The sequence below is a fragment of the Orcinus orca genome, chromosome 9, assembly GCF_937001465.1.
Source record: "Orcinus orca chromosome 9, mOrcOrc1.1, whole genome shotgun sequence".
NCBI lineage: Eukaryota > Metazoa > Chordata > Mammalia > Artiodactyla > Delphinidae > Orcinus > Orcinus orca.
In genome coordinates, this window is record NC_064567.1 from 11,389,855 (window position 1) to 11,410,804 (window position 20,950).

The window sequence follows — 20,950 nt, forward strand, 5'->3', positions numbered from 1 at the left end:
TATTTTAAAAATATAACAAATCCTACTTCTCTTTTATATTTCCCTGTGTGTTCAAGTTCCAAGGGAACTTCTCCCTGTGGGGAGATCATGCAGGTGCTGGCAGATGTCCCATCTCCTAGCCTAATAATACAGAGTGGAAGGAACAAAGAGTAGTTGACAGTTTGCTTAGGAAAGGTCCACTGGGTCAGTAACCAAGGGGAGAAATGGCACTTCCCTTATATTTCCAGAGGTAGGAGCTTCACAGTTGCTTAACAACATGTAAATGCATAAGAAAGAAGGAAGGTAAAGGTATCACAAAATTTTACTCTCATCCATTTATTATTTTGCTCTAATTTTACTCTCATCCATTTATTATTTTGCTCTAATTTTACTCTCATCCATTTATTATTCCTGCATTGTGCATCACTCAAGAGAAACAGAATGTATCTCTGACCTCCAAAAACAAGCTGGCCAGTGAACGGCATACAGCTCAAATAGAACCCTAAAAATATAACTGGTAGTAGTGGGTAGCCCAGATTACATATACACAGACAAAAGTACATGTGCTTACAGCTGGATTCCAGATGTAAGAGAACCATTCTGTTCAATGTAGCAAGTATTTATAAGTGCTTCAGGGGACACATGGAAGACTATGAGGCAGCCCACACTTTCCAGAACTTTAAAATCTACTAAGGAGAATAAAATGAGTATACAGATCATACCACCACAAGGCAGAATTCATGTCACAACTGAGCAACACCCCACTTGTATGTCCTCTGAAGTGAGAGATCAAAGCTTGAGGTGTGGGGGCATCCAGAAAAGCTTCCCTGAAGAGAAGCCATTTGAATTAACCTTTAAAATTAAACAAGAGGGCTTCCCTGGTGGCGCAGTGGTTGAGAGTCCGCCTGCCGATGCAGGGGACACAGGTTCGTGCCCCGGTCCGGGAAGATCCCACATGCCGCGGAGCGGCTGGGCCCGTGAGCCATGGCCGCTGAGCCTGCGCGTCCGGAGCCTGTGCTCTGCAACTGGAGAGGCCACAACAGTGAGAGGCCCGTGTACCACAAAAAAAAATTAAACAGGAAAAAAAATTAAATAGGATTTTGACAGGTAGATGTGGGATAAGAGAACACATTTCAGCACGTCATGGAGGAAGTTCCAGGCATGTCCAGAACAATGACAACCCAAATTTTGCTGCAAAATAGGGTTGGTTCTACTAGAATGGAAGCAGTGAAAGATAAAACTATTTCCACATTGTGGAGGTCCATGAATGCCAATTTAGGGACATGTGCTTTAATTGATAGTCACTGAACAGTGATAAGGGTGTGGGTGAAATTGTCAAGAGATCAATCTGGTAATGGTACTTTTGATTGGGGGTCGGGGGAGTGTGGGAGAGAAGACACTGTAATGAAGCAAGTGGTGAAAAAGAAATATAAGCAGTCTAGGTGGGAGAAGAGGACAGTCTAATCTAAGGTAGGATCTACAGGAACAGGAAGAAAGGAACAGATAATAGAGATACTACAAGGGTACCAATCGAAGACAAGCTGCTGATTAGATAGAAGGGTTCAGTGGAGAGTGAGGAGTGAAAACTAACTCAGAGTTGGTAAGTCTGATTTATTAGATATCAATAATAGAAAAAAATAGATTCAACTGGGCGGTGGAGGGAAAGAAAGAGGAGGAAGAAAAAAAGGACAGCTGTTACAAACTTGCTAAGTTTGAAGTGCTCATGGTACTATCAGAAATGCTCCGCAAGCAGGAAAAAATATAGGCTTAGAGTTTTGAGGAAGGTCAAGGCTTTGGTGATTATTCACATGAAGGTCATAATTGAAACCAAATGAGTAGATGTAAACATGAAGGAAAAAGGAGAAGATTCATGTCAAGGAAGGAAGAGGGCTGGTGAAGGAAAACACCGAGTCAAGATGATGAACAGACAGTGAGGAAGACACGAAAGGAGCCGCAGAGCAGGGAACAGAACTTAGTGTAGCATCTGAGAGGCCAAGAGAAGGACTTTTAGGAAGACATGTGGGTAAGCAATTACTGGTGATGTTTATTTTCCTGCTTTAAAATCTTCTACCAAAATCAGGTATTACTTTTTGTAAAATATTTTAATCCATTTTTTTAAGAAATCATTTTCTATTAAGAGAGGCAAATACTACAGCGACACATGAAAATGGGGGCTGAGGATAATACCACATTTAGGGATCAGGAACCCATGTGCATCCTTTAGAAACACATTTCAACAGAAAAGGCAGCAGGAGGTTGTAAGTGCCCATGGGGAGACTCTCAGCAAGTGACTAATTAGTAGAATGATAACTTGAGGGAATGAAAGAGTGGAGGGGATTTTTGTGGGGGAAGGTAAGAGGCACACTGAAGAAGGAAAGGACAGTAAATAGGAAAAGGTTGAGGACTGGTGTAGAAGTGGGAATTCTTGACTCAGCAAGGGATAGAAAAGAGGCAGGATAGCATGAATGTTAGCCCTGAAAAGCCAAAAGCAGGGACCTGTCTTCTAATACAGAGGGAAAGGGGAGGAAAAAGAGGAAATGAGGCTGAGAGATTTCAAAGCAGATACAGGGACATTGAGGGATCTCAGTTTGAATGATTCAAGAGGTCATTGAGCTTAAGGAAAGTTTGAGAAAATCTGTGAAAGGCAGAAAAGCAGTCTACATGCTTCACCAAACCAAGACGGGAGCCTTCTTCTTAAATCTTATGCATCAGAAACAGATGAGCCTCTCCATGTCAAAAATTTTAGTAGGTCCCAATGGTAAAATAAAAGAAGTCACATCTGGGTTCATGGACCTTAACATTTATAGAACAGACTAACTGAGCTACTGTAGAGGACATAAACCATATATAAATCATAAACCCCTAGAATTCAGGGGGATCTCAAAAGGTAATCTGTGAATATACAAATCCCAGGTAACACACACAGCTGCACACATGCACAGATCACACCATGCTCTGTAAAGAGAGTTCAGACACCAGGAACTCTTGCATGAAAGGAGAGAGCTTCACTGCACTAGACGGCTAGAAATCAGTTAAGGATGAAAAAGGAAATATGGTTTTACAGGATGAAGCCAAAGGAAAATTCAGTTTCCAAAAATCTTCTCCAGTCTGATTCAACAGATAAAAAGTGAATCGTGGGCTTCCCTGTGGTGCAGTGGTTAAGAATTCACCTGCCAGTGCAGGGGACACGGGTTTAAGCCCTGGTCCGGGAAGATCCCACAGGCCACGGAGCAACTAAGCCCATGCGCCACAACTACTGAGCCTGCGCTCAAGAGCCCGTGCTCCAAAACAAGAGAAACCACTGCAATGAGAAGCCCGCGCGCTGCAATGAAGAGTAGCCCCTGCTCGCCGCAACTAGAGAAAGCCCGCATGCAGCAACAAAGACCCAACACAGGCAAAAATAAATAAAAATAAAATTAATTTTTTTTTAAAAAGTGAATCATGTGTCCGGATCCTTGCATCCAGTTTCCAGAGGGATAATTTTAAACACCGAGTTTAGTCACAGGGAAATAAAAGTTTCCTGCTTCTCTGGCCACATCAAGTCCCACAGGGAACATTTACTATATCAGCTACACCCTTGCTGAGTGGAAATCAGTGACACTAGACCACTAGTTCAGTACATTCCATCTCACCTTGAAATCCTATTTCACTGAAATCATGAAATGCATCAAAGAGGGAAAGAGCATTAAACGTGGCAAAGAGATTTAAAGAAGCAATGTCCCATTCTACCCAGGCCTTCTGCAGTAGAGTCTCTGAGGCTCTTCACCAAAGCAACTCAAGATGCCCCATGCCCTGAGGAGCAGCCCCTCTCTAGCACAGCTCTCAGCCTGCTGTTACTCAAGAAAAGAACAATGCGGTGGACTACTGTGCACAGATAAATCACAGCCTGCCACACCCAGTGCCTGAATTCCCGTGATGGAAACACACCTGAGGCACTGAGCACCTGTGACAGAAAATAGGAAACAAAGAGGACAGCAAAGGAGATGAGAGCCAGGAGAGCCTTGATGTGTGCCTGGGCGCTGGGATCGTGAGAGCCTGAGATGGACAGGGAGACCTGCTTGGTGTGTCTTCCCAGAGGTGGAATGAGCAAAGCCATGCCAGCGATGAAGACAACAGTAGGGACTGTCCAGGTAACAATTTTCAAAGGGAAGAAGCAGAGTCTCTCATATGTTCTCACAGCATTCCCAGCGACATTCCAAGGTTGCAGAACCCTCTCTAAATAGTTCTGATCTATTCTCTGGTTGCCTATGAAAACTAGAATGGTGCTAAAGCTGGAGAACCTCACGGAGCTGAGCAGCACCCATGGAACCAACGCAGACACCATCTGCTTTAGCCAGAGGAAGACAGGGTGGGTGAAGATGGCGATTTTCACACCGTAGAAGACACTGAGCCAGGTGGAGAACCATAACGTGACAGCATTCAAGAAGTCCCACTGAAAGGCTAGGAACTGCAATACAGGGTTGTATGGGAAGGCTATTGGATTCAGGAAAATATAAATGTTCTTATCACCACCCATCACAGATAGAAGCTAGAGGCTCCCAGGCTGACCAATAACTTATTGCAGGGTGACAAAGTTCTCTGCAGCAACCACTCCATGCCCAGTGCCATGGTGATTAAGCCATTACCCACCACTGCCACCAAGCACAAAAGGAATAAAATGATAGCAAAGATAAAGGCTATCTTATCAGCCAACTGAGGTCCTGGAACCATGTCCTCTCCACTCATCTCTCCTGCAGACAAGATGGGTCCCAAGACTTCAAAGTCTATTCCTGTAGGGTGGCTCTGGGAGGTCCTGTATGATGCTGGTCTCTCCAGCTTCCCTACATACAGAGGATAAAGTAGAGGATGTGGGCTATCTGAGGAGGGTGAAGAGGTTTCTTCTTCTCTGAATAGATACAAATATCATTAAGGCTCAGTTTCAAAAGTCCCCCTGCCTGCCCATGAATTTGCCTGTCCTTCCTCTGCCTACTGTCTGCCTATATCAACATTGCTGTGGATACTATTTCAGGCCCTTGCATTTAGCATCCCTTACATGGGAGCTTATACCTCTCCAAGCTGACACCTAAGATATGACCACACACCTACTGGCTGCTCTGTGAGGAAATCCAGTGAACACACCTGCTACTAACAGTCAGAGCTCAACATCCTTGGTTGGGTGGTATGTTCTGGGCATTGTCCTAAGTGATCTTCATTGTCTTTAGTTCTCACAATGACCCTATGAAGCAAGTGCCTTTAGAAAACCCCTTTGACAGGCAGAAAACTGAACAAAACCTCTACTGAGAGAGGTTAATTCAAATACTATTACTTGTGGTGACTGTTATCATCAAATAGAACATAGCAAACAATTATACATAATCAAGCAAGTGAATTTTTTAACCATATTTTATTAGTGACCTTTAAAGGGCATTTCATATAGGAAAGCCTACTATGATAGCTATAGCGCTAATGGTCTATGGCAGGAAGAACTCTGGGCTAGGAATCAAGGCAAGTGTTAGTCCTAGTTCCACCATCACTGTGAGTTACTGGGTATGTCAGTAGGCCCCTCTGTGCCTCAGTTTCTCCATCTGTAAGATGTGAAAAGTATCATCTGTTCTAATTCACAGGATAAGACTAGATTCTAGGACTAGAACCTCAGTTTTCAGAGTGAAAGAAGACATTAAATGGACTGACATATATACACTAGTATGTATAAAATAGATAACCAATATATAGAACCTGCTGTATAGCACATGGAAGTCCACTTCACTGTACAGTAGAAACTAATACAACATTGTAAAACAACTATACCCCAGTAAAAAAATTTTTTTTAACATTAGAAACATCAAAAAAGATATTAAATAATTTTATAGATGAATAAATGAAGTCTCAAGTTATAGATTAAGACTCCCACCTAAAGTCACAGTTTGGAGAAAAGACCGAGACCCAAACTGATTCCAAGACCAGAAATCTTTGTATAGTTAGCAGCACATCTTGTATCCTATCTTCTTCATCCACAGCTGAAGGCAGAAGACCAGGCTTTGAGTTCTGTCACAGTCACTATCTATGGAACTTTGGACTAGTCGTTTAACCTCTCTGAACCCCACTTTCTTCATCTATAAAATATGGATCACAAATATATGTATATATATATACACACACATATATGGATGTATATGTGGAAACTAGAAATCTCTACACATGTATAAGAAATAAGTAAGGTGGTGATGACAACTGTTATTATAATGATATCCATCCTGTGGAGAGACAAGTGGTCCAAGGAAAATTCAGGAGAGCATCATGGATGCAACAGAGGTCCAAGGCACCAAATACTGGGTATCTACTTTAATTAGAGGAAGGTGGAGTAAGCAAAGGCCACATTTTCAATAGGAATGAGGCTCAAAGAATCAAAAAAAAAAAAAAAGCAATCAGGTGAGCGCTTACTTACTCAGGTGCGTGTGAGCAGGTTAGTGTGTCACAGAGAGTAAGGCAAGCAGAAAGGGTTCTGGGTCAGCTATGGCAATAGTGAAGGCTCAGGATCAAGTAACATGAGAGTAAGGGAGTATTTTACAGAACACTCATCTTCTGACCAGCACCATAGCCTACTATTTCCATGCATAGAACCCCACAAAGACAGAACAGAATCCAGAACTCTCAGCATCTCTTTCTAGTTCCCAGTTCACCTGAGACAAAGGTCCAGTAGAACTGTCCTTCCAACACAGAAGCCCTGCTGTGGTGAACATGGTGATCTTGGGGAAAGGAGAGGTGAACTAAGGCGACGAATTCACTCTGCCTTTCTCAGAAGATGCAAATCTCCAGGGGATAAGTTCCCAGCTGCTCTCTACCCTGCCCTTGTTCCTCTGGCTGACATTTGGCTGTTTGCTCCTGGAACACGGAGCAATAAAGCAAACTTTGAGCTCGTAGCTCTGGCGTCTGGCCAGCCACAAAGTTCTCAATATGGAAAATTTACATCTTTTCCCTTCTACTTCCTACATATTTGATGGCTCATATAATGGGAAAAATATGCTGTTAACCCTCAATTTGACCAACAACAATTAATAAGCACCTCCTGTATATCTTAATGACGCTGTGAAAGGCGCTGGGGCTGTAACAATGAACTAGGTATCTGCCCTCAAAGTGCCTTCATGCACTAACCATAAACCACAAACATTTACTGGACATACACTATGTGCAGATTAAGTTAATCCAAAAGTGTGAGCAATCATTTGTATTTTAATATGGAATATGCTTTATGGTGATTCTTTTGTTGTTTGTGCTTTTTGTTTGTTACATTTTGTTTCTCAGCCTTTATTTGGTGGAAGCCAAGTCTGAGAATTTTGAAATTTTCACAGGTAGTCTTTGTATGTATGATCACGAGGGTGGTAAAGGTAGGAATCCTGAGTACATTGTCTGTGTGGGAAACACTTAGTTCTATCTCTCAGAGGATAAAAAAGGAGCACTCCCAGGCTGTGGTTCTAAATGTATGTGTCATCCTACTTCCACACCAGGAATTCTGGGAAGAATTCAGTAACATCAGCAGCCCCTTCATTGTGGGACAGCAAAGGTGCTGTCTTGTATGTTGAAAGGACAGAGATGACACCAGTAAAGGAGATGGAAGTTTGATCATGTCCAGGAAATAGATAAGTTTGACTACAGCAGGGGATTTCCATAAGGGAATGGTGGCATATCAGGCTGAAAAGGCAGGCTGGGGAGAGATCCCAGAAGGCTTTGAAAGTCAGGATGAGATATTAGGCTGTGTCTTTGGTCAAGATGGGGCCACCAAATGTTTATGGGCTCTTATGAGCTAGAGCCTAGGAAAGGGAGGTTGAGAACATCAACCAATTAAAAACTCCTGAGATAAGCCCACTAGTCCTGGCATAAATCAAAAGGCTGTGAAAATGTTGCAGAACATGAGAGTCGCACCACCATTCCCCTCCCACCCAAGACATTCAGTAAAGTTCTGGAGCTCTGTCCAAGGGAAAGCCAGTCTTCCAGGTGACATCCCTGATGCTCCTGCCTTTGCTGCCTCCACCCATCCCTCTTGTGGCTTAAGCCCCAAAATTCAGTCCCCGCAATTTATTATTGCCCTCCCAGCTCACTCATATTGCTGCCAAAAAAAAAAGGAAAAAAGAAAAAATTTCTTTATGATACTCCCAGCTTTCCACAGTTTCCTCTATCCAGCTTCACCCTCTCTCTACTCTTTGGGAAATCCCTTGTGCTCCTCTCCTACAATTTGGGAATCTCCTCTTTTAAAGCCCTAATCTTCTTCTTCCAAGTGAAAACTCCTCACCCCGTTACCTCATCTCTGTTCCTCTTTCTTGCTCTTCTTGCCGTAGCTCAGCCTCCAGCTAGCATTACAACAGAATGTTTTGGGGTCTCAGCTCCCAAGACTGTTGAACAACTTATCATAAATGCAGTTATTTACTTGAAAATCCTTTGTAAACTCTACTCTGTTCTGTTGTTTATTACTCCTATCTTGATTAGCTCAGAGATATAAATCTGTTAACCATGTATGGTGTTTTTCCCAATCTCTTCTGGTCTCTTGGTCTCCACCATTTTTTTATAGTAAACTCCATCAGTTAAAAAAAAAATTATGAACATGAATTCCACCGTATGCATGTTTATTTATTTTAATTATATGCTTGTAATACTCTACTAATACATTATGTACATCATAAAACACATATCAGAAATAGGGATTAAAAGGATGAGATAAAAATAAATGGAAATTGTCACGCTTTTCTTTCTACATCCAATGGATCATTTTGCACACACTCCGGGATGCAAACACCCTAATTTAGAGACTACCATCCTAGACATCGGCATCCAGGGTCCACCTCCTGGATGAGTGGACAGGAAGAGTAAGATTCTCAAAATTTAAAACTATAGCAAATTTCCTTTGTTTCCCTTTTCTATCTTCTGGTGGCCAAAGCATTTCCACATCATAAAATTCCTTTTAATTCAACATATACCGAACACACAAAACCATGAGCAGGTCCTATAGTGGCACAAAACTCATACATGCCCTCAGACATCAACTGTTCAAAAGAAAAAGCTCCATGGGTGGAACTGGTCTTAAGCAGGGCACAAAAGAAGGGAATGGCAAAAAACAGCAGAGAAAGGAAAGAAGGAAGTTCCAGATGGGCCAAAAGACCACAGGCTGCAGGGAAGAGCATGTGGGGAGACAGAAAGAAGCTTTCCTGGGCTGAAGTAGAGAGACTGAGCTCTGAGAGCACAGCAAGGTTGAGGAGGGCAATTGATGTGTGTGGGATGGTGTGGGATGGTATGAGACAACCTATGTCACCATTCAAAAAAAACTTTAGGTTGACCACAGAACAACTGACAACCGTTACAGGTCTCTGTAAAGGGAGTACAGACCAAAATGATGCTTGGAGAATATATTATTAGGGCTGCTGTGTAGAGAGTGAAGGAGGCCTGTGAGGAAATGAGGCCACCATTCTAGTCCAAGGTGGTTTGGGACCCAGATGAGGGACCAGGACCACTGGAAGGGAGGGTAGAAACAGAGAGGAGTGGAAAAAGAATTAATGGGATGTAGAAAGAGTGGGGAAGAAAGAAGGAAATGAACAGAGAGGACAACACCCAAACCTTGTGCATTCTTGCCACCCATGGGCTTGTTCAGTGACAGCAGTTACTGACACTGATGAGACAAACTGCTCCTTGCCCAGGGCTCTCCAAGGCCTCTTCATCAGGGCCTTTCTCAGCCTGGGGCTGCTGTGCACCGAGATGCTGGAGTGCCGACAGATGCCTGCACAGGTCACCACTTCCCAGGCCCAGCGCCAGTGATTCCAGAGGGTTAGGATGTTTATAACAACGATATTCAGGCACAGGTAACGTGATGGTAGAAGGTGAGGAAGAAGGCAAGTGACTTCAGGGCCACGGTGTGAGCCCGGGTGCTGGGGTCACTCGGGCCAGGTCTATGGTCCCTCATCTGCCCCAAATGCCGGCGCAGCGAGAACACGAGAGGGTGGACACCAGGGACAGGAGAAATGGAATTGACCGCATAATAATTACATGAGGTAGAAAAAAGTACAAAGAGACAGTCTGTGTTCTACCAGCCAGGGTGCTGTTTCCATGGGAACTCTGGGCAGCAACCATCCGCACACGAATTGTGTTCCCAGTGTCTAACGGGATGGCTACCAGAGCAGATAAGATCAGGGAGCCCAGCAGCAGCCTGGGCACTGACCGAGAAATCCTCCACTTCAGCCCAAAGAAGATGGGGTGAGAGAAGAATGAGATCTTCACACAGTAGAATGTAGCAAGCCAAGCAGTAAGCCAGAAAGTGAGAGAGTTGATGAAGTCCTAGGGGATGCTGAAATAGTAAATTCTGGAACCAAAACCAAAGAAGGCCACGAGGTTGTTCAGGAGGGCCATCCCATGCAGTCAGAACCGGGAGGCGGCCAGGGAGGCCGCCGCAATCATGTCGCCTGCAAGCAGTGTCTGGCATTGTACCCACTCCCTGATCAGCACAGTAACTATGAAGCCATTCTGCAGCATGGCAGCCAGCAACTCCAGGAAAAAGATGACCATGAAGATCAACATGGGTGAGGAGGGCATCTTCTCCAGGGAGGCTCTGCTCAGACCCGGCTTCTCCTCCGGGGTGCTGGGGCACCTCCACAGCCTCTCTGGACAAGCCACACTCTGTTGAGACTATAGATTCAGAGGCTGTCCTTGGATTCAGGCAAAAGCGTAGCAACCAGCAAACACTACCACCTCCCCACCCCCACCCCCGCCGGTCCTCCAGGATTTGAAAAGAGGATCCCCGTGATTTCCCCGGGCATGCAAATCCCTCCCAGCTCAATGACACCCTGTCTCTGTTTTGCCAAACCTGTACTTGCCTGTTCTTCATTAGGGCCAGATGTAGGAAAATGGTAACAGAATAGAGGCTCCAAGGGTGATTGAAAACACCCATATTTTGCACTACATTTCTCACTATACTCTTTTCTAACTTTTCCTTAAAAGTTAGAAAAAATCCTTATCCCTGTTTGCCTCCCATGACCACAAACCTTCCCTGACCCTTCATGTCCCAAGTTAATATTTTATTCCATATCCTGCATGTATTATATATGGGTGGAATAAGAAGTCATACAGAGAAATTAAAACCTTTACAGACAAGCAAAAGCTGAGAGAGTTCAGCACCACCAAACCAGCTTTACAACAAATGCTAAGGGAACTTCTCTAGACAAGAAACACAAGAGAAGGAAAAGACCTATAATAACGAACCCAAAACAATTTAGAAAATGGGAATAGGAACATACATATTGATAATTACCTTAAATGTAAATGGACTAAATGCTCCCACCAAAAGACAGAGACTGGCTGAATGGATACAAAAACAAGACCTTTATATATGCTGTCTACAAGAGACCCACTTCACACCTAGAGACACATACAGACTGAAAGTAAGGGGATGGAAAAAGATATTCCATGCAAATGGAAATCAAAAGAAAGCTGGAGTAGCAATTCTCATATCAGACAAAATAGACTTTAAAATAAGGACTATTAGAAGAGACAAAGAAGGACACTACATAATGATCAAGGGATCAATCCAAGAAGAAGATATAACAATTGTAAATATTTATGCACCCAACATAGGAGCACCTCAATACATAAGGCAAATACTAACAGCCATAAAAGGGGAAATCGACAGTAACACATTCATAGTAGGGGACTTTAACACCCCACTTTCACTCATGGACAGATCATCCAAAATGAAAATAAATAAGGAAACACAAGCTTTAAATGATACATTAAACAAGATGGACTTAATTGATATTTATAGGACACTCCATCCAAAAACAACAGAATACACATTTTTCTCAAGTGCTCATGGAACATTCTCCAGGATAGATCATATCATGGGTCACAAATCAAGCCTTGGTAAACTTAAGAAAATTGAAATTGTATCAAGTATCTTTTCCGACCACAACGCCATGAGACTAGATATCAATTACAGGAAAAGATCTGTAAAAAATACAAACACATGGAGGCTAAACAATACACTACTTAATAATGAAGTGATCACTGAAGAAATCAAAGAGGAAATAAAAAAATACCTAGAAACAAATGACAATGGAGACACAACGACCCAAAACCTATGGGATGCAGCAAAAGCAGTTCTAAGGGGGAAGTTTATAGCAATACAAGCCCACCTTAAGAAGCAGGAAACATCTCGAATAAACAACCTAACCTTGCACCTCAAGCAATTAGAGAAAGAAGAACAAAAAAACCCCAAAGCTAGCAGAAGGAAAGAAATCATAAAAATCAGATCAGAAATAAATGAAAAAGAAATGAGGGAAACAATAGCGAAGATCAATAAAACTAAAAGCTGGTTCTTTGAGAAGATAAACAAAATAGATAAACCACTAGCCAGACTCATCAAGAAAAAAAGGGAGAAGACTCAAATCAATAGAATTAGAAATGAAAAAGGAGAAGTAACAACTGACACTGCAGAAATAAAAAAGATCATGAGAGATTACTACAAGTAACTATATGCCAATAAAATGGACAACCTGGAAGAAATGGACAAATTCTTAGAAATGCACAACCTGCCAAGACTGAATCAGGAAGAAATAGAAAATATGAACAGACCAATCAGAAGCACTGAAATTGAAACTGTCATTAAAAATCTTCCAACAAACAAAAGCCCAGGACCAGATGGCTTCACAGGTGAATTCTATCAAACATTTAGAGAAGAGCTAACACCTATCCTTCTCAAACCCTTCCAAAATATAGCAGAGGGAGGAACACTCCCAAACTCCTTCTACGAGGCCACCATCACCTTGATACCAAAAACAGACAAGGATGTCATAAAAAAAGAAAACTACAGGCCAATATCACTGATGAACATAGATGCAAAAATCCTCAACAAAATACTAGCAAACAGAATCCAACAGCACATTAAATGGATCATACACCATGATCAAGTGGGGTTTATTCCAGGAATGCAAGGATTCTTCAATATACGCAAATCTATCAATGTGATAAACCATATTAACAAATTGAAGGAGAAAAACCATATGATCATCTCAATAGACGCAGAGAAAGCTTTTGACAAAATTCAACACACATTTATGATAAAAGCCCTGCAGAAAGTAGGCATAGAGGGAACTTATCTCAACATAATAAAGGCCATATATGACAAACCCACAGCCAACATCATCCTCAATGGTGAAAAACTGAAACCATTTCCACTAAGATCAAGAACAAGACAAAGTTGCCCACTCTCATCACTATTATTCAACATAGTTTTGGAAGTTTTAGCCACAGAAATCAGAGAAGAAAAAGAAATAAAAGGAATCCAAATTGGAGATGAAGTAGTAAAGCTGTCACTGTTTGCAGATGACATGATACTATACATAGAGAATCTGGCACAAAAACAGAAAGATAGATCAATGGAACAGGATAGAAATCCCAGAGATAAACCCACGCACATATGGACACCTTATCTTTGATAAAGGTGGCAGGAATGTACAGTAGAGAAAGGACAGCCTCTTCAATAAGTGGTGCTGGGAAAACTGGACAGATACATGTAAAAGTATGAGATTAGATCACTCCCTAACACCACACACAAAAATAAGCTCAAAATGGATTAAAGACCTAAATGTAAGGCCAGAAACTATCAAACTCTTAGAGGAAAACATAGGCAGAACACTCTATAACATAAATCACAGCAAGATCCTTTCTGACCCACCTCCTAGAGTAATGGAAATAAAAACAAAAATAAACAAATGGGACCTAATGAAACTTCAAAGCTTTTGCACAGTAAAGGAAACCATAAACAAGACCAAAAGACAACCCTCAGAATGGGAGAAAATATTTGCAAATGAAGCAACTGACAAAGGATTAATCTCCAAAATTTACAAGCAGCTCATGCAGCTCAAAAACAAAAAAACAAACAACCCAATCCAAAAATGGGCAGAAGACCTAAATAGACATTTCTCCAAAGAAGATATACAGACTGGCAACAAACACATGAAAGGATGCTCAACATCATTAGTCATTAGAGAAATGCAAATCAAAACTACAATGAGATATCATCTCACACCAGTCAGAATGGCCATCATCAAAAAATCTAGAAACAATAAATGCTAGAGAGGGTGTGGAGAGAAGGGAACACTCTTGCACTGCTGGTGGGAATGTGAATTGGTTCAGCCACTATGGAGAACAGTATGGAGGTTCCTTAAAAAACTACAAATAGAACTACCATATGACCCAGCAATCCCACTACTGGGCATATACCCTGAGAAAAACAAAATTCAAAAAGAGTCATGTACCAAAATGTTCATTGCAGCTCTATTTACAATAGCCCGGAGATGGAAACAACCTAAGTGCCCATCATCGGATGAATGGATAAAGAAGATGTGGCACATATATACAATGGAATATTACTCAGCCATAAAAAGAAACGAAATTGAGCTATTTGTAATGAGGTGGATAGACCTAGAGTCTGTCATACAGAGTGAAGTTAAGTCAGAAAGAAAAAGACAAATACCGTATGCTAACGCATATATATGGAATTTAAGAAGAAAAAAAAAATGTCATGAAGAACCTAGGGGTAAGACAGGAATAAAGACACAGACCTACTGGAGAACGGACTTGAGGATATGGGGAGGGGGAAGGGTGAGTTGTGACAGGGCGAGAGAGAGTCATGGACATATACACACTACCAAACGTAAGGTAGCTAGCTAGTGGAAAGCAGCCACAAGGCACAGGGATATCTGCTCGGTGCTTTGTGACCACCTGGAGGGGTGGGATAGGGAGGGTGGGAGGGAGGGTGGGAGGGAGGGAGACACAAGAGGGAAGAGATATGGGAACATATGTATATGTATAACTGATTCACTTTGTTATAAAGCAGAAACTAACACACCATTGTAAAGCAATTATACCCCAATAAAGATGTTAAAAATATATATATATTGTAAAATATAGAAAAAAAGAAGAAGAAGAAGTCATACATACGCACAAGTCTTGGAAACACTAAGAAAAGGCTCCCTTTCCCTTCTAGTGGCTGCTCAGGCTGCCTAAAATTTCACTGGCAGGCTCCATACTGGAGTTCAAGGAGTCTCCACTTAAAAAGTGAGTTTCCCTAATGTGTTAACCCCAAATCTGTTAGCCATTAACACTTTAGTTTCAATGTGCTTAGAAAACCAAAATTAATCATTTCCCAAGAAGCCTCTGAGGAAATGAGAGAGAGTAGATATGTCATAACGAGAAGAAGGGAAAGACAGAGAATGGAAATAGGCAGATCAGATCCAGAGTGGACATCACAATAAGAGCCAGAGGAAGCAAGAGTTGGTGGGACGATAAGAGGAGCTAAGAATAAAGCTCAGAACAAGCCCCCAGGGAGGGACTATTGTCTGTGGGATGAACCACTTCCTATAATAATGCTTAAGATAATAACAACCCACCTGTTAGAGCATCACCTTGCCATTTATAAAGTGATTTCACACGTTACATTTTGCCTCCACTGCCCACCATGCAAAGGGACACTGGTTCAGATCAGCCAACCCAGGCTCAGGTAGCCACTAAGAAAGATCCAACTAAAGAGGGTTGTAAAAGGCAGGAATGCCTGTGAACGTGAAAACAGACCAAAAAGGGGAAAAACGAAAAGAGAGAGGAGGGTATAAGAAAGCAGAGGTAAGGTGGTGAAGCAAGGAAGATCCCGGAGTCAGGGTCCTCCCCCATGACCACTCACAGATAACAGCCTTGCTTCCCACTTCACATAGTCTCACTCAAGATTCCAAAGGTGAGAGGTCTATGTGCAAAAGATTTAAAATAAATAAAACCAAGGTTAACTATTTACAGCGGAGACCTCAGGAGAAAGAGGTTATGTTGCTTGCTTGAAGAGCTGCTTTATTTTTCTCAAAAGGTTATCGAAGAGCAGATAATCCAATGTGACCAATGGTTTTGCAACAAAGCTTCAGTGATGTGATTTAGTTCTTTGCCGGTTTTCTCTGGCTTCTCAAAGACAGCAGCAATGCGTGGTTTCTGCAGGTTTCACAACATTTTGGCTCTTCTCAGAATCCTTCGGTGAAAAGCCAGCTTCATGATGTCATCAAGAAGCAAGTTGAGGCCATGGTACACACGCCCTGTTGTGGTCATATGTAACCAAGTGTTCCCTGTGTGTTCACAGGCAACTTTCATGTGACTTGCACAGTCATCAAAACATATGCTTTCCCAGAAACAGTCTTTCCCAAGACTCTTCCTTTTCTACAGTTAACAGCTCTACAAAGTGCATGTTTTCTCCCATTTTGATACTCTTCTATAAAAAAGTTGAAAGAGTACCGTTCCTCAGGTACCTGTTCATCCGTCTCTCAGCGCTCCACTAGACCTGTCTTAGAGAGGTCCCATGTCCCTGATAAATGGAATATTGCCTGCCATAACAGTAAACAAAGGATGTCACAGTCATCAGCAGTTGCAGCTCACTAGGCTGTACTCGTGATCCCTGAGGGGACTCAGGAAGGAAAGAATACCTGCCATCTAGCAGCCATCAAACTGCAGCCATTCCCCATGGTGAGCCCTGAGGAAACTCAGGATATGAAAACACAGGATACTGGCCCCAGAGAGCTGAGGTGCATTTCAAAGGAATGATTTCAGTGAGCCCAGACTCCTGCATCTTCCCATACACAGAAAAGCGCTAAATTCCTTAACTTGGGATATCTGGTTTTCTTTCATTAATAATAATTTTTGACTTTCAGACTACCTTCCCTTTGTTGCAAAGTTCCTATATATCCTAGCTCCCCCCCTGCCTCCTTGGAGCAGTTCTCTCAGGGTTCCTTGAGATGCTGCCTCCTGGGCTTGAAGACCTAAAAATTCCCTCCAAATAAAACATAACCCTCAACCTTTAGGCTGTGAATAGCTTTAGTCAACATCCCATTCACCATCTGCCTCCAAAAGAGGCCACAGGCAGAGCAACCCTTTGAGCTGTTGCTAAGAGCCCTTTCAATACACAAAAGCAATCAAAAATACCAGGTGATTCTCACAAGAGTTTGGGTCGTGTTTCTCCTTTCTAAAGGTGTCTCATACTTGCAAATGAAACATATAAATCCTTTTCTGTAGCACAATTGGCAATATTTTTTTAAGATGATGCCTGAGTCTTCTATGAAATGATGCTAGTGTCAAACACATAACAGATTCCAAGTGTATGATTCCAAAAAGATCTATTTGTACTCCCTTCATTTTGGTGCTCTACACTTGTAAAGGAGTTTTTTGGTTTCTGTTCATTAGTTTGCTTCTTTGTCTTGTTCTATTTTTTCTTATTACGTTCAAAAACTCACTGAGTCATCTTAAAAACATGTGAAAATACACATTTTATTTGGCAAGGTTTGTAAATCTTGGTGTCCATTCCCCACTGGACCTTTGAGTGACCTGCAGTGTGCAAATACTTCCACATTCTTCCATGGTTTCATCAGGTAACTGATGGTCTGTGCCACAGAAAGGTGGAGAAGGAAGGAAATAACAACGTTTTTAATGGAGAGACTGTACATAAATATGAAGCTAAATCACGCACAGTTTCAATGATGCTCATACAGAATGAGTTCTAAATAATATTTTGGCCCTACAGACTTCCTCTCACTCTTCTATTTAAGTAAATAATTTTGGATAAAACATTGGATCTGATAGCAATCCAAAATAAAACAGCATTTTAGCTCTCTAAAATTAAATTGGGAATTTCCAACATCCTCAATTATCAAAATGTATAAGCAAGTTAAACATTTTTTAACATTCAGGTAAATTTATACAGTTTCTTTTCAAATAAAAATAGCATTTTTATGATGATAAGGTTAGCCTGCAAGGAGGTCCAGATTCCAATTTTATTTCAAATCAAAATTTTTTTGAATAGTTCTTTCTCTGTCTTGCACCATTTAAACAAATTGGAAGCAATACAATTAATCTCTTAAAGAATAAATCAATGCTCCTTCCATACTGCCATAAAGTTCACTCTAATATCTACTGGAGAGAGAAATCACGTTCAACAACTTCTAAATCTGTGGTTTAGAAGCCATGCCTTCCAGGGGCTCCTTCTAGTAGTGAAGGGGCAAAGGAAAACTGAGAAAGTAGAACCACAGCTTCTCATCTTCTCTTCACACAAAGCAGCTCTGTTTATATCTACTTTCTAGACTAAGCTTCTGCATAAGATCTAAGTTAAAGACAGAAGTCCTCTGAAAAAACAAATTTGAAACTACTGTCCTAGATCAAAAGTTATCAAGAGGGAAAAAGACAGGTTGAGTCAATGCATCTTCTTTCACTCCCTTCCAAAACTCTTCTAAATTGACTGTAAAGGAATTTTTTAAAAATTATTTTCAAGGCACCAATTCACAATGACAGCACAAACATTTGGGAGACTGGAAAGTATGTAGATGGAAGAGTGATAAAAACAGAGCAGAGCTGAGGAGACTGAACTCTGTGCAGGCAGAAGGAAAAATCAAAAAATAACCTGACTTTTACTCAGGATTTGTGGTACCAGGTACCATCAAAGAAGAAATGGTAAAAATTAGCAAAAAGTCAGTTTAAGGTTCAGATTCCCAGATCACTTCTCCCCTTTTGCATAACTGAGCAACCACTCCTGCCTACCCCAGGAAAAGACTGCAGGTGTATCCTCTGGAGAGGGTTAAACAGGATCTCTGAGCTGGGTGCATATTAAATCCATTTGAGGCAAAGGTATATTGAAAACAGTGAAATTAGGTGGACAAACGCTTTCCCCTCACTTGGAGTCCAGAACATTGGCACCCAGGCCTTCACCCTCCAGGCAGGAGGTAAGAATTGCGGGACTCGAGGGACATTGTTCCAGCTAATGATTAAGAACTCTCCAGACAATAGGGGCTTCTTAGACAATGGGTGAATTTCCAGGATGTCCGGCCCCCCTTCCGAGAAGGAGGGAGATAACAAAATGTAAAAAAGGTGTCTGTCAAAGACCAATCAGGCAGCTGGGGAGAAGGAGGGAGATAACAAAATGTAAAAAAGGTGTCTGTCAAAGACCAATCAGGCAGCTGGGGACAAGTTCCCTCTCTGGTCCGAGCCTAAGCCGGGACCAATCAGCAGGAGAACACAACCAAATCTATAATTTACATACGGGGAAGTGGGAACCTATAAAACTGACATATTCGCGCCCAAAAGGGTTCCTTCTTCGACCTCCTGCGTGAGGACCAAGGAACCCCGGTGCACCGGCCTTCAATAAACCTCTTGCGTTTTGCATCGACTTCCGACTCTTGTTGTTTCCTGGGCGAGTCGAAACTCCTAGGAGACCGCGCAGGTCTAACAGAATAGCCTTTTTCCAAGAATTTGAACTTTCCCAGAGGAAGATATCAGAGAGGCCTCAAACAACTGCCCCAGTCAATCACTCTACAGTGAAGCCTATGGTCAACAAGTCCCATTCATGAGCTTGGTTTCCAACCAGCCTTCCCATCCCTCACTCAACAGAGCAGACAACAAGGAGTTTGGGACATCTGAGAAAAGATGGAAGATAAAACCAAAACAAAGAAATAAAATAGCTACTTGGAGGAAAAAACAAAGGAAGATAAAGAAATCTTCCCCCCACCCCCCAATATCAATATTCCCAGAGAATTAAGAGAAAATGACAAAACTATATAAAGTAAGAGAATGTTGTTTAAAAGCAACACTCAAAAATTTCAAAAGGGGAGCTCTTTGTAAATAAAAGCACATCTGAAATTTAAAACTCAGTAGAAGAGTTGGAAGATAAAATTTATGAAGTCTCTCAGAAAATACAGCCAAAAAAAAAAAAAAATGTACTGAAGAAACAGAGAACACCAGTCCACAATATCCAATACCCAAGTAACAGAAATTCTAAAAAGAGAGATATAATAAACAGAGGGCAGAAAAGCATCAACAAAATAAATGAAGAAAAATTCCCAGAACTAAAGGATATGGATTTTCATATTAAAAGGATCTACCAAGTATCTGGCACATCATCATAAAATTTCAGAATACTGAGCATAAAGAGACCATCCTACAAGCTTCTACAGAGGGAAAAGAGGGAGGATACCAAATTCAAAATATTAGAAATTGAGTGGTTTTAGTCTTCTTGAAAGTAATTCTGGAAGCTAAAAGGCAATGTAACAATTATCTCTAACCTAGGTCCTCTATCTGGATACTCAAGTGCAAGGTGGAAATAAAGAATATTCAGACAAGCCAAGCCAAGTCTCAATAAAAGACTTTCTATATACTTTACTTTCCATACACTTCTATGTACTTTACTTTCTATATACTTTCTCTGGGAACTACTCCTCCAAAGCTAGAGAGTACACCATGATAAAGGAAGACATAGGGTACAGACAATACAAGATCCAAGAGAGACGCAAACAAGTCACTAGGATGACTGAAAAGGCAGATCTCTAAATGAAGGGAGGTACACCAAGCATGGGGACACGTCCATTTAGAAGCAGGACAAGAGGCTCCAGGAGAGACTTTCTCAGACAAATAAAATCTTTGAATACCTGATGAGACCAAAATTGTTGAGAAAGATTTAAACCACTGATAAAGAGCTTGAGGGACTTCCCTGGTGGTCCAATGGTTAAGAATCTGGAAGTTCACAGATTTCCTCTTAAACTCAGTGGACAAGAGAAGGAGTTAAAAAAGAGCATAGCCAAGATATGGGAGCAACCAAGGTGCCCATCAAAGGATGAATAAAGAAGATGTGATATATATAATGGGATATTTCTCCACCATTAAATAGAATGTTGCCGTCTGCAACAACATGGATGGGCCTACAGGGCATTATGCTAAGTGCAATAGCTCAGTCAGAGAAAGACAAATATTGTATGATTTCACTTGTATATAAATTCTAAAAACAAATGAACAAACATAACAAAACAGAAACAAAATCATAGATACAGAGAACAAACAGGTGATTGCCAGGGGAAGCGGGGCAGGGCGGGGAGGACAGGTGAGGGAGATTAAGAGGTACAAACTTCCAATTACAAAATAAATGAGTCACAGGTATGAAATGTACAGTGTG

At 41.6% G+C, this 20,950-nt stretch overlaps 2 protein-coding genes across 2 annotated transcripts; both read right to left on the reverse strand.

The window, feature by feature from the left end:
• Nucleotides 1-840: 840 nt before the first annotated feature.
• On the reverse strand, nt 841-5,235 carry LOC101285603 (taste receptor type 2 member 60). The gene is given in 2 exon segments (XM_049714728.1): nt 841-4,485; nt 4,488-5,235. Coding segments are annotated over 2 exon segments (948 nt in total). The 5' UTR covers nt 4,705-5,235; the 3' UTR covers nt 841-3,754.
• A 3,330-nt stretch (nt 5,236-8,565) lies between these two features.
• LOC117202275 (taste receptor type 2 member 143-like) lies at nt 8,566-10,530 on the reverse strand. Its single transcript, XM_033432257.2, is given in 3 exon segments — nt 8,566-9,939; nt 9,942-10,275; nt 10,426-10,530. Coding segments are annotated over 3 exon segments (585 nt in total). The 3' UTR covers nt 8,566-9,793.
• Between the last annotated feature and the right edge of the window lie 10,420 nt (nt 10,531-20,950).